Raw genomic sequence first — 12,327 nt, forward strand, 5'->3', positions numbered from 1 at the left:
AGGTGAGGTGGAGGAGGCGGGGCATTTAAATAACCGCATCAGCACAGTCCTTCCAGTTCCAGTAGCCAAAAATGTGCTTAAAAGACATGAGGCTGCCCTGCAAATATCTTCTGTGCAATAGCTTTCCTAGGTTGCTTTATTCTGACTCCCACGATTGTCTCAAGGGGCAAGGACGGAGTTGGTTATGATACATCTGCATATCCATTTCAGCGCACTCTTCCCTCCTCTCAAGGACGCTTCTCACGTTTTTCCTCCGTTATATAAAGGCCTTGTGTAAATTATCATTGACGTGTTAATTTACATACATTTCCCAACTACCTGTGCCGACATTTCTCAGTATCTCATCCCTATTCTTGAGCTGTAAGAAGGCGGAGCTTTCTATGTAAATTACATCGATGATATACATGCCACACACGAACCTGGCTACTCATTCCACAGCGTTCTTGCTGTGAGGGGATGGGCTTGTCCATGTAAATAGGCTTATTTGCATATCCCTCCCCTGTCGTTTGCATAACGTTAGCAACAACTCCCTTTCCCCGATTCAGCCCTTTCTTACTGTGTTCCTCCCCTCCTGAGCAAAAAGGGCAGAGCATAGAATGCAAATGAGCCTTGTGTCGGCCGGCCCACCTCCCCTTTTTCAATTGGGGCTGTTCACAATGTCCTCGCCCCACCCCGCTCGGCTAGCGCTTGCGCACTATGTCCTCTGCTCGGGCGCGGTCACGTACCCACCGGGAGAGGCGGGGGCGGAGCGTCGCGGATGGTGGGGGCGGGGTATGGCGCGCTGTGCAGCGCAGGGCGGCTGGCATAAACGGCGGCGCCGGGGTCGGAGGAAAAAGCTCGGTAAGGAGAGCTCGGGAAGGGAAGGGAGCGGGATTGACAGGGTGTTCGAGTCGGGGTGCTGGCATGTGCTGGCCAGGATGTGGGGGCGCGCGCTGGGCCCGCAGTTGCGGAGCTTGGCCACCCCGGGGAGGGAGGAATGGGGGTGGGGCGTGGGGGAGGGATCGCGCGATGGGCATGTCGAGTGTCGGCTTTGGCGACGGTTGAGGTGGCAGCGGGGAGCGCAGGCCCGGCGGAGGGGGAGGGGTGGGGCAGGGGTCTTAGCGGCCCCTAGGTCCTGCTTCCATTGCCCGCTGAGCCCCCACGGGGCCTTAGTGCCCGCGCCGAAGGGAGTTGGGAGGGGGTGCTTTTTTCCCTAGTCCTGTCCCTGAGTGCGTGAACCCTGCTCCGCCTTTCTGTCTCTGTACACCCTCTGTCCGCGACTCCCTTCCGTCCGTCTGTCTGTCTCAGGACCTTCCTTCCGTCTGGGTGTGTGTCAGCACCCAACAGGCTTCCTCCCGTTGGGGTAGAGTCGACCCCGCCACCCCGGTCTGTCCGGCCGTCTCAGGCCCTCCCTCCCAGCTTTTCTCCGGTTTGTTTTTCTGTCTCTGTCCCCACCCCACCTCCACAACCCCTCCTGTTCTCTTTGTCTCTGAACTCCCCAGTTTCCTCTGTCTTGTGCACCCCCACCTCCCCTCTGCCTTTCTGGAACCCAGGAAAATCACCCCTATTCACCCCTGTTCCCCACTGCTTCACCGTTCGTTTTCTACTCCAGGCCCCTCCTCTCTTCTGTTTGTCTGTCTCAGTCTGAGGATGATCTCTCCCCCAGCCCCCACTGTAGTCTTCTGTCTTGGGTCATCTCAGCCTTACTCCTCCAGCTGTCCTTCTCACTGACTCTTGTCTGTCAGTGATTTCCCCCCAGAATTCCCAGAGTTTTCTTTTCCCAAGTTGGCTCAGGTTTTGGGGTCTCAGAAGCCAAGTTTGTCTGCTTTTCTACTGCTCCTCCACCCCTCACCCTTCCCACCAGCCAGCCTGCCTCTAGCTCCTCGCACATCCCTTTTTTCTCTCTCTTCCTCCAGGCACCCTGACAGGTCCTTTCCCAAGCCCCTAGGGACAGCAGAGGACTTGGGGACCAGCGAGCACCCCCAGGGCACAAGAAGAGCCTCTGCCACCTGCCCTGCCTCACCCTGCCCCACACCCGGCCCGGCCGCCCTGGCCCCCGGCTGCATCAAGTGGAGGAGGAGGAGGCAGTGCAGGAGGGTGGCACCATGGGCCTGGGCCGTGCCCTCCATGCCCGGGGGATGAAGACGCTGCTGCCATGGACAGCCCCTGCCAGCCACAGCCCCTGAGTCAGGCTCTCCCTCAGTTGCCGAGTTCTGTGTCAGAGCCCTTGGAGCTTGGCCGGTCCAGGATGGGGGTGGAGAGGTACCTGCCGTGTCCACTGCTACCCTCCTACCACCGTCCAGGAGCACCTGCTGAGGCCTCGGCAGGGAGTGGGATCCCCAGAACCACAGCCACTTCCACCACAACCAGCCCCCTGCCAGAAGGCTTCGGTGGGCAGGATGGTGGTGAGCTGCGGCCACTGCAGAGCGAGGGTGCTGCGGCACTGGTCACCAAGGGGTGCCAGCGACTGGCAGCTCAGGGCGCCCGGCCTGAGGCCCCCAAGAGGAAATGGGCAGAGGATGGTGGGGATGCACCTGCACCCAGCAAGCGTCCCTGGGCCAGGCAGGAGAACCAGGAAGCAGAGGAAGAGGGGGAGGGCGGCACAGGCTGCAGCAGTGGCCGTGGTGAGGCCAGTGTTGGCCTGAGGGAGGAGGAGCTGCCTGCTGCACCTGAGCGCCTGGCCCTGGACTATATCGTGCCCTGCATGCGGTACTATGGCATCTGTGTCAAGGACAACTTCCTGGGGGCGGCACTGGGTGGCCGTGTGTTGGCTGAGGTAGAGGCCCTGAAGTGGGGCGGGCGCCTGCGTGATGGGCAGCTAGTGAGCCAGCGGGCTATCCCGCCACGCAGCATCCGTGGGGACCAGATTGCCTGGGTGGAAGGCCATGAGCCAGGCTGCCGAAGCATCGGGGCCCTCATGGCCCATGTGGACACTGTGATCCGGCACTGCGCTGGGCGGCTGGGCGGCTACGTCATCAACGGGCGCACCAAGGTAAGGCTGCCCAGCACGCATTTGTTGGATGCCTTGTGGTCTGAGCACCAGTGGGTTTGGAGACGCTTCTGGGGTCACAGAAGGGTTTAGGCAGCTCCGGTGGAGGAAGTGTTGGAATTCGCTTTGGACTCTCACTCCCTGTGGAGACTGGGGGGGTCTTGTGTTTTCTTTCTGTGGGCCATAGTTTATGCACCTTTGTATCAGGGGTTTGGTCTGTAGCCACAGTGCTCCTTGATCTCCGGGGATCCTCTTGAAGACCTGGAGAAGAGGTGCTGACGTTCATAGCCCCATAACTGTGCGTGGGCCATGTTGGGGTTCACAGCTTCCTGATGTCTGTTTATGGGCACCAGACCAAGAACGGTCCATGTAGATAGGGGCACGTTTCCTCCTCTGTGTGTCTGTGCGCACCTGTTTGTCCCTGTCTTCGTCCTTCCCTGTTGCCCTATCCTTTCATCCCTATCTGCTGGCCTCTCTACTTAGTCCTGTCCCCGGTCTGTTTCTGGTCTGTCCGTTGTCTCCCAGGTGGGAGGGGGAGGGGGAGGGTGGCAGTAGTGAGGCCAGTGCCAGGCTGAGGGAGGAGGCGCTGCCCGCTGCTCCTGGTGCTGGGCTGCATTGTGCTCTGTGTGCCGTATTATGGCATCTGCGTCAAGGGCAGCTTCCTGGGGGTGGCACTGGGTGGCTCTCTGCTGACGGGTGGAGGTCCTGTGCCCATCTTTCGAATTCCTCCCCATCCTAGTCCCTGTTCTCCATCCTTTCTGTCTGACTGTGGTCTGTTCCTTGAACCCCTGCCTTTGTGTCTCATCTTGGTCCCTTTTTCTTTAAAGTAGTAGTTACTAATCTTTTTTAAGGCCCTGGGATTTTCTGAAAACCTGCCATTTTACATTATTCTCTTAAGAAAAATGCTGATTTGATTGGAGTTTATGGCAGTTTGTCAGGGTTTCCTGGGCCTCCAGCTGCTCTGCTTGTTCGAGAACCTGGGCCAGGAGCTCCGCACAGGACAGTGGTCCATAGGGCCTTTCCAGCTGCTGACACAGTAGTGCTCTTCATGGAGCGGTGTGAGGGCCCCGGCCTTGAGTCCAAGGCTTGGTGTCATTTGGAAAAGACTCTGTAGTGAGCGCCACTGCACAACACCACTGATGCGCGGCTGATGGCACTGGCTGTATTCTGCCCTTCAGGCATGAGGTTGTGCTCCTGATATCCCCTCCCTGCTTTCTCAGATCGCATCTCGGGTTCTGCCTCTGTGCAGTGTCCCTCTCAGGCTGGAGCTGGCTCAGGAACCAGGGCTCCCCTGGGGCCAGGACAAGTGTCCTCCCCACCCCAGCTGCAACTTGTCCTACTTCCCTCTCCCTCCTGTAACTATATAGCCGGAGAGCCAGAGGGGGCCCCTCCCTGGGCTGGCCTGCGCAGGCAGGAGAGATTAGTGGGAGTTTCCCTGGTCAGAGGGTGCTCAGCAGCTTCACCCCAGGGTCTCCCATCCTTGCAGGAGGTAGACCACAAAGGCTGAATGGCCCAGGGCAGGACACCTCTCTGAGCCTTTGCTCATCTACAGGGTAGGAAAACCAGGCTCAGTCCCTTGCTAGTCTAGCATTCTGGAGGGAAGGGGAGGGTAGAAGGAGCAGATCTCGTCCTCCTTGGTTCCTTGGATGTGGTTGGGGACAGAGCCCTGGCTAGGATTTGGGGGGGGGTACTTTTTTAGCCCTAGGTGACCTCTGTTGCCCTGGGAGGTAAGCCAGGCTGGACTGAGAAGGGAGGGGAGGAGCCACCCAATCACTGCAGTTCCTCTCGGACCCTCCCCTGCCCAGTGAGACAGCAACTTCAGGCTTCCCTGCCTTCAAAGGGCTGCATCTGGGCTCCCTCCCCAGGCTCTGCAGCAAGATAGTGTGGGGTGCTGGGGTGGGTGGCCACCGTGTTGTTGGGTACACTGATTACCTGTATGACTAGGGCCAGCAGCAGCCTGCTCTCGGTGGTTCTGAGTGGAGCTCCTCTTCTTCCCTGGTCCCTCTGCTCACTTGGCCTATAGGTGGGAGAGGGTTGACTTCGACTGGCATTAGAGACTTCTGAGAGGGCCTGGCGGGCTTGGTTTGCCCCTTTAAGAGTAGCTTGGGGATGGGGCCTGCTGTTATTGGCTCAGTCTCCAGCTTGGGGGGGGGGTGTGGGGTGTGTGTGTGTGTGTGTGTGTGTGTGTGTATGGTGGGGTTTTGAGCACACTGTCACCAATAGCCTTTAACTCTTCAGTTTGCTGGCTCTGATCCCAGCTGTCCCTTCCCTGAGGTGGAAGGGTGAGGAACAAGTTTCCATGTTTTCATGTCACTTTGCTTGTTGTGCCTTTCCCTTGTGGGGGAGGAAGTAGGTGCTTCTCTGGGGCCAGAGTACACTTCCACCCTCCACTCCCTATAGTGTGTGTATGTAGGGGCAGGGTGTGGCCTTAAAGGGGCTGCTTGTGTGTCCAGCCTTTGTGCACAAGACCTATCTCATGCCAGACTCCAGAGTGTACCCCTGCTGCACAGTGGGTGACCCTGCATGACGGTGCCCAGGGCAGAATGCAATGGAGTCCCCAAGGCCTGGAGGCCCCAAGGCCCAGAGGCCCAGAGGCGTGCTTTTAGTCAGCAGGTACCTCCTGGGCACTAGGGAGACAGGCCTGGCCCCAGGCGCTTCCATGGGACTGCTTGTTGGGCCAGTTCTAAGTAAACAAGCACCTGTGTTGATTTCGCACTGAGGGGTGGAGTGGAAAAGCAGCCCAGGTACCTTCAGCTAGAGTACCCAAGGTGCCCCTTGACCTGAGACGGGAATAACAAAGGACGGGGGAAGAATGTTCCAGTCCTGTGCAAAGGCCTTGGGAAGGAGCTTGGCCTGGTCAGAGAACAGTCATGAGGCCCCAAAGGCTGGAGCTGAGTGATAGGGCTAGGAGATGAGGCTGGTGACCTTGGAGACTGTGGTCAGGACTTTGTATTTTGTATATTTTCGGGATGCCTTGGGTGCTGGAAGGGATTTGAACAATGAATAGCTGAAGAAAAGGCCTCTGACTGCTGTGTGTGGGGTTGGGTTGTTGGGGAAGAGGTCGCAGCACTGGGCCCTTTTCCCCACCTTCTTCATGTCAAATCAGCAAAGGCTCTGCTTGCATTCTAACTGGGGAGGCCCTGCCCATCCCTAATCAGTGACTCACTGATTCCAGGCCACTTGGGCTACTGCATGTTCCTTCATTCTGGTGAGGGGCTTGCTCAGAGTGCTGACCACGTGCAGGGAATGAATAGTGCAAAGAAGGGGCTCCTTCCAAACCTGGTGGTGTGGGGGCTGCTCACTACCTGTGCCCTGGTGCCGCCAGGGGGAGGAGTGCTCTCCACTCCTGGGCGGCCTCACCCCGCGGCAGCTCTCCTGGCCTCTTTCCTAGGGCAGGTGCTGTGGTGCATCAGGTGCACATGTTTAGGGCAGAGTGGTTTACATCCCTGCTGCCGCGAGCCCTGGGAATGACGTGTTGGGATTGAATCCACCTGGCCTGCCTTGGGGTGCTTAGCAAGCTGTTTGGGCGTGAGACACTGATCTTTTTGATCAGTAATGTTTATCTCACGGTTGTCTTGCGGGACTGTGCCCCACAGATGTATTGAGTGTTAGTGGGGAGCAGCGGCCTAGCCTCTGTGTGGGTCCAGGTGTTAAGACAGATGGTCTCCAGCTGGATAGGAGCTTGAGGGTCCTCACATCAGTGTTTCCTTATTTCACTCATCCAGTGGCTTTTGGCAGAGGGTAGGACTGGGACTCTTTATTTCAGCCTGTGGTTTGGGTTTCTCTCATGTGGCAGGCACCATGTTGGGTGCCTTCCCATTTATATCTTGTTTAGTTTCCACAGCAACCTGTGAAGTAGCTGTCAGCTCCATGTCATGGGTCAGGAACCTGAGACGGGATGTTAAGTCATTTTCCCTCCTTCCCCCAACATTATAGTTCGTGTGGCTACTCTGAAATAAATGTGGGTGTTAGGTCTGTAGGGACACCTGGGCCCCTTTCCTCACACCACATCCACCTTTTTGTAAGGTTCTTGATGAGAAGACAGGCCCTGAGCGGCTAGGCCTGGGCCTTGGTATGGGTGGGGCTGGCCAGGGCAGTGGCAGCCATCAGGGAGAGGGGGCGAGAACCTTGTGGCTAGACCTGTGTTGTCAGGAGCATCCACAGGTAGGTTCTCAGCGGGGTTAATGCCCCTGCTGTAAACAGAGCAGGTATTATTGGCCCCGTGTTACAGACTAGATAGTGAGGACTTTTCAGGTGATGGGGACTGTTGAGGGCTGCTGAGCAAGCTATCCTTGGAGTTGGGATTGGATCTCAGGTTCTAGTTACACTGTAGGTTTTGGAACTTGTTCAAATGTGTAGGAGACATGAATTTACTTGGCAGGGACTCTTTGTAGTCAGGGGCAGCAATTCTCAACATTGCTGTGCATTAGAGTTACCTTGGGAACCTTTAAAAATTGCAGGCTCCTGGAATTCCTGGCCAGTGTAGCTCGGTTCGGCATCCTCCTGTAAACTGAAAGGTCGCAGGTTCAATTCCTGGTCAGGGCACATGCCTAGGTTGCGGATTTGGTCCCTGGTTGGGGCGCATACAAGAGCAAGCCATTGTTCTCCTCTCTTTAAAATCAGTAAGCATGTCCTTGGGTGAAGATTAAAAATATAAATAAATTCCAGGCTCCAGCCCTGGCTGGGTGGCTTAGTTGGTTGGAACATCATCCTGTACAGCAAAAGGTTTGATCTCTGGTCAGGGCACATACCTATGTTGACGGTTCGATCATCAGTCTGGCCACGTACAGGAGGCAAACAACGGATGTTTCTCACACTGATGTTTCTTTCTCCCTTCCTCTCTCTCTAAAGTCAATAAACATATCCTCAGGTGACGATTAAAAAAAAAATCCAGGTTCCATCTTAGACTAAGTACAGGAGAATCTCTAAGGTGAGCCAGGTGTCAGTGTACCAGGTGGTTCCACTGTGCAGCCAAGGGCAAGAACCCCTGATGTAGGACTGTGAGGCCGCACCACTGCACACCAGAAAACCTTTACACTGGCTTTATTCTGCTGAAATGTCTGAGATGGGGTTGGGTTATCCTTAAAAAATGAAACCCACAGTTCCTCATTGAGCCCCTTCCCTGAGGGCCAGCATCTGGGGGGTGGGGGTAGGGAGGGGCTGTTGAGGCCCTGGAGCTGAGATTTTCAGTGGATGGAGGCTTGGCTAAAAAATGTGAACGTTTGGGAGCTGGAGCCCTTGGAGCCCAGGACACCTGAGGAGTCAGTCGGAGATGAGGGGCAGGGAAGATGAGAAAGAGAAGGCAATGGCTGCTTCCCCAAATGTCTCTGCCTAGCTCCAGTAAACCACTTCCATCTGTCTCTGCCAGGCCATGGTGGCGTGTTACCCAGGCAACGGGCTGGGGTACGTGAGGCACGTTGACAATCCCCACGGTGATGGGCGCTGCATCACATGTATCTATTACCTGAATCAGAACTGGGACATCAAGGTAGGGTGTGGGGGTGAGGACGGAGGTGGGGTGTCGTGCATCCACTTCGTTTTCCACTTCCAGCTCCGCTTCTAGCCTTCTCTGGTTCCTCTTCTCAGCCCACAGTGGGGTGGAGCAATCTGTCCCGTGGCTCTTCGGGGGAATGGTGCAGTCTGCCTACCCCCTGGCCTGATGAACCCTCCCCTCCATTTCCTGTCTTCTTTAGTAGCTTCCTGCCCCTCTCCATGGGGATGCAGACTCTGGGCTGTCATTCATTTTTAAGAGGCTGAGTGGTGGGAGAGTGGTCTGTGTTATTGCTATGCCTTTGGTGGGCTCCTGGGGGGCAGGCAGTGCCACCCTCCCGCCTCATCCTCTGGTCTGCCCTCAGGTGCATGGTGGCCTGCTGCAGATCTTCCCTGAGGGCCGGCCTGTGGTAGCCAACATCGAGCCACTCTTTGACCGGCTGCTCATTTTCTGGTCTGACCGGCGGAACCCCCATGAGGTGAAACCAGCCTATGCTACCAGGTATGGCCCATACTTCTGGGATATGCCCAGGTGCTCCCCCCGAATGACTACGATGTGATCAAGTACTGAGAGGGGGCCTAGGTGGGAACAGAATCAGGCTCAGAGGGTGGACTCTAATGTCACTGTGGGTATGGTGGCTGGAATCGGAGAAAAATGGTCTCTCACGGCCCTCCGGCACTGCTCTGGTCCCCAGGTACGCCATCACTGTCTGGTATTTTGATGCCAAGGAGCGAGCAGCAGCCAAAGACAAGTATCAGCTAGGTACCTAACGGCTTCCCAAACGGTGTCCCCTCCCTCAAGTCCTTCCTATTCCATGACCTCACCAGGCCTTGAGCTACCTCATCCACCTTGTCGGTCTTTTACTAGATTCTGCCACCTTTTTTCTCACCTCTGACCACCTTCCCTAGACAGCCACTTTCCTGGTACCCCAGCTTTTCTGTGGCCTCTTTGTCCCTTCCCGGATGACTCACTATCTCCTGTCCCCCTCCCTCCCACCAGCATCAGGACAGAAGGGTGTCCAAGTACCTGTGTCTCAGCCAACTACACCCACCTAGTGGCCGTCGCAGAGCTGCATGGACAGAAAGCTTGCCCTGACTTGGGGAGAGCTCTGGGCCGGTGCTGCCCAGCCAGCAGCCCACGAGTCTCGGTGTCTGCTCCTTCCCTGCCACCGCTGCTGCTTCCGACTTTGCCTCTGTCCTGCCTGGTGTGGAGGGTTTCCTCAGTCACTGCGGACCAAGGAGGAGGAGAGACCTGTGCTGCCCTGTTATGAGGGCTGGGGCTGTGATCTGGGGGCTACCATTACTGGAGCTGGGGGGTCTGTGTCCTGCCCTGGCTGGCCATGCTCCTCTCAGGTGTGGAGAGCTGGAAGGGGGCATTGCCACCTGCCACCAGCATGCAGGATTTGGGGTTGAGGTGAGTCATGGCCTCTTGCTGGCAAAGGTTTGTGGGGGTTAGCATCCCCAAGCCCCCCCACTCCTCCAGCCTGGAATGTGAAGTGACTCCCAACCCCTTTGGCCATGGCACCCTTATGACTAGGCTGCCGCTGCTTGGGCAGGATAATAGGTGCTGGGAGGAGCATGGGTGTGACAGTCCTGTCAGCCAAGAAATAAATAAGTTTACCTCAGAGCTGCACACATCTGACTCCCCCTCCCCCTCCCCTTGACAAGGAGATTCCTCCATCTACAATTTAGGGTCTTTATTTAAACAAAGTGGATAAGGGGGACTGAGATTGGTTAGCAGAGGGTGGCTGAGCCCAACCTCAATGGGCCACCAGGCAGAGCTGGAAAGCTAAGGGGACATTGCCCAGGCCGGTGCACAGCGGGGTGAGGTGTGCGTTGGCAGGGCTCCCCACAAGAAGCAGGAAGAACACTGCAGGACAGTGGTGAAGAGGAAGATCCCCCATCAGGCCAGGCCTGTACCCAAGCACAGCCACTTTCCTGGGGACACAGATTCAGGGGGAGAACCCCATGGACACCAGGCCTGCCCAAACTGACCCCGTCCCTGCCTGGCCCAGACCTGGGGCAAAGGGTATGAAGAAACTGGCCCTTCAGAAAGTTGGCGGGGGGTTTTGAAGCAGTACGGATCCTTGAATAGGGTCCTTGTGTGCAGACACAAGCAGAAAAATCAGGAAGGTGCTCTAAGGGGACGCGCAAGTGTTACGAACATGGCAAGGTTGCCTTTCATCCGTCTAAGACACCATATAGAAGCCACCCAGACGGTGGGGTCTTATTTCTTGCACACATGCTGATGCCTGCTGATCTCGGCTAATAGGTGCTCCCCAGCTTGCACACAATCTCCAGACTCGGTGGATACCTTGGGCTGAAAAGCAGCCACGTGGGTGAAGGTACGGGACAGTCCCAGGGGCCACACTCTGAGGAAGTGCTGGGTCTCCGGCAGCACTGTGTTGGTGTGTGGGGCAGGCGCTGGTGGTCCTCCAGGCTTGGGAGGCGTGCCTGACCCACCATGGTGTCCAGCTTCCCTCTGTACCTTGGCTCGGGCCAGCAAAGTGTGAGACCCTGCCCCTGGCTATCCCCAAACTCCAGCCCCCTCAACTTGGGCTCCTGCTGGGAGACATGCCACCTCTGGGAATTTGAGTAGAATAAGGGTGGTTGGTATGCGGGGTCTCAGTGCTGCAGAAGTGGTTACATGTGGTCACCACCAAAGTTTCCTTCTGGTAGTGACTCCGTTTTTTCTGTTCCTGTGGATAGAGGAGAGGGGTGCTAGGAGCCTCCTCATGGGAGGCATGGACAGAATTTAGGACAGCAGGGGCCTGCACCCTTTCCCTTTGATCTAGGAAGCAGTCAATTAAATCGTAGGGCTTCCCCATGCTGCTGTGTCTCCTGGACTGGCTCAGAGATGAAGATCCAAAGCTCTGCGAGGTTTAGGTGGTGTGGGCCGGGGAGCCGGTTCAGGAGGGAGGGGAAATGTACATGGGTGGGGACAGGATCTCAGTAGGACCTTGATGTTGTAAGTCCTAGAACTCTCCCATTCCAACAGTCTAAGTCCTGTCCTACTGATCCACTCTAGGTAGGTCTATGTACTTGGGATTTGGCATAGTTTTGAGCTCACCAGGAAGGGCTGGGGCTGGTCCTCTCAACTTGCCCTGTCTGGAACTCCTGCGGAAGTTGTAACTGAAGAGGTCCAGGAGCCTCAGGAGCTCTGGGTCCTTGTAGCCATAGAGGTTCCCGAAGACCGCGGAACAGATATCGTTGGATGCAGCATTAAATATTAATAGTAGCCACCAGGGGTGGCACGACCAGGTCATAATGCTGTGGCTCTGCCTCCAGCTAGCTCTTGGGCTTAACTCATTTCGCTGCACTCAAATGCCTTTCTGCAGCACCTCAGGTCCGTTGGCCACACCCACACCATGTCACTCTCCTCTGCGAACAGGCCGCCCACCAATGGTGGCGAGAAGTTCGCCAGAAAAGCCGCCGCCTCCAGGACACGCTCCTCCAGCTGACTACGTAAGCGTTCCAAGCGCAAAATTGCCCAGCTTCCGCCAGAGCCGCCCATTGGAAAACAAGACGCCAGGGGATGAGGCAGAGAAGGGATAGGCCAGGAGCTGGCCACGCCCCTTCAGGCAAGCGTTCAGCCACTCACTGACCAGACTCCCTTGCAACTCCTTTGCTCGACTTCTTTTGCAGCCATCTTAGTCGCCACCCCGGCCTTCCCGGACCTCTGCACACATTGGCTCCACCTCTGGTGGTCCCGATCCCTGACTAGCGCTTGCTCTCTTTGGCTCTTCTATTGCCGCACGAGGAACCAACCCCCGTCTTCCCTATGCTTCAGCTCCTCCCCACCTTCCCCTCACCAAATGTGCTCTTTAGCGCTGAGTCTCTGTTAGGCCCCGCCCCGATTTCCCGGCCCC

The 12,327-nt window shown here is 56.8% G+C and overlaps 1 protein-coding gene across 3 annotated transcripts; it reads left to right on the forward strand.

The window, feature by feature from the left end:
* Nucleotides 1-699: 699 nt before the first annotated feature.
* On the forward strand, nt 700-10,083 carry EGLN2 (egl-9 family hypoxia inducible factor 2). 3 transcript variants are annotated; one of them, XM_024577474.4, is made up of 6 exons: nt 700-840; nt 1,896-2,971; nt 8,337-8,456; nt 8,824-8,960; nt 9,154-9,221; nt 9,459-9,648. In XM_024577474.4, exons 2-6 carry the CDS (start codon nt 2,135-2,137, stop codon nt 9,512-9,514), a joined length of 1,218 nt encoding a protein of 405 aa, XP_024433242.1. In that variant the 5' UTR covers nt 700-840; nt 1,896-2,134; the 3' UTR covers nt 9,515-9,648. The 3 variants fall into 3 exon arrangements, with proteins under 3 accessions (XP_024433242.1, XP_045041368.1, XP_053771454.1); XM_045185433.2 differs by lacking the exon at nt 9,154-9,221 and having other exon boundaries at nt 9,459-10,083; XM_053915479.2 differs by lacking the exons at nt 700-840; nt 9,154-9,221 and adding an exon at nt 1,027-1,045 and having other exon boundaries at nt 9,459-10,083.
* Nucleotides 10,084-12,327: the final 2,244 nt, after the last annotated feature.

Source organism: Desmodus rotundus, chromosome 12 (genome assembly GCF_022682495.2).
Source record: "Desmodus rotundus isolate HL8 chromosome 12, HLdesRot8A.1, whole genome shotgun sequence".
Taxonomy (NCBI): domain Eukaryota; kingdom Metazoa; phylum Chordata; class Mammalia; order Chiroptera; family Phyllostomidae; genus Desmodus; species Desmodus rotundus.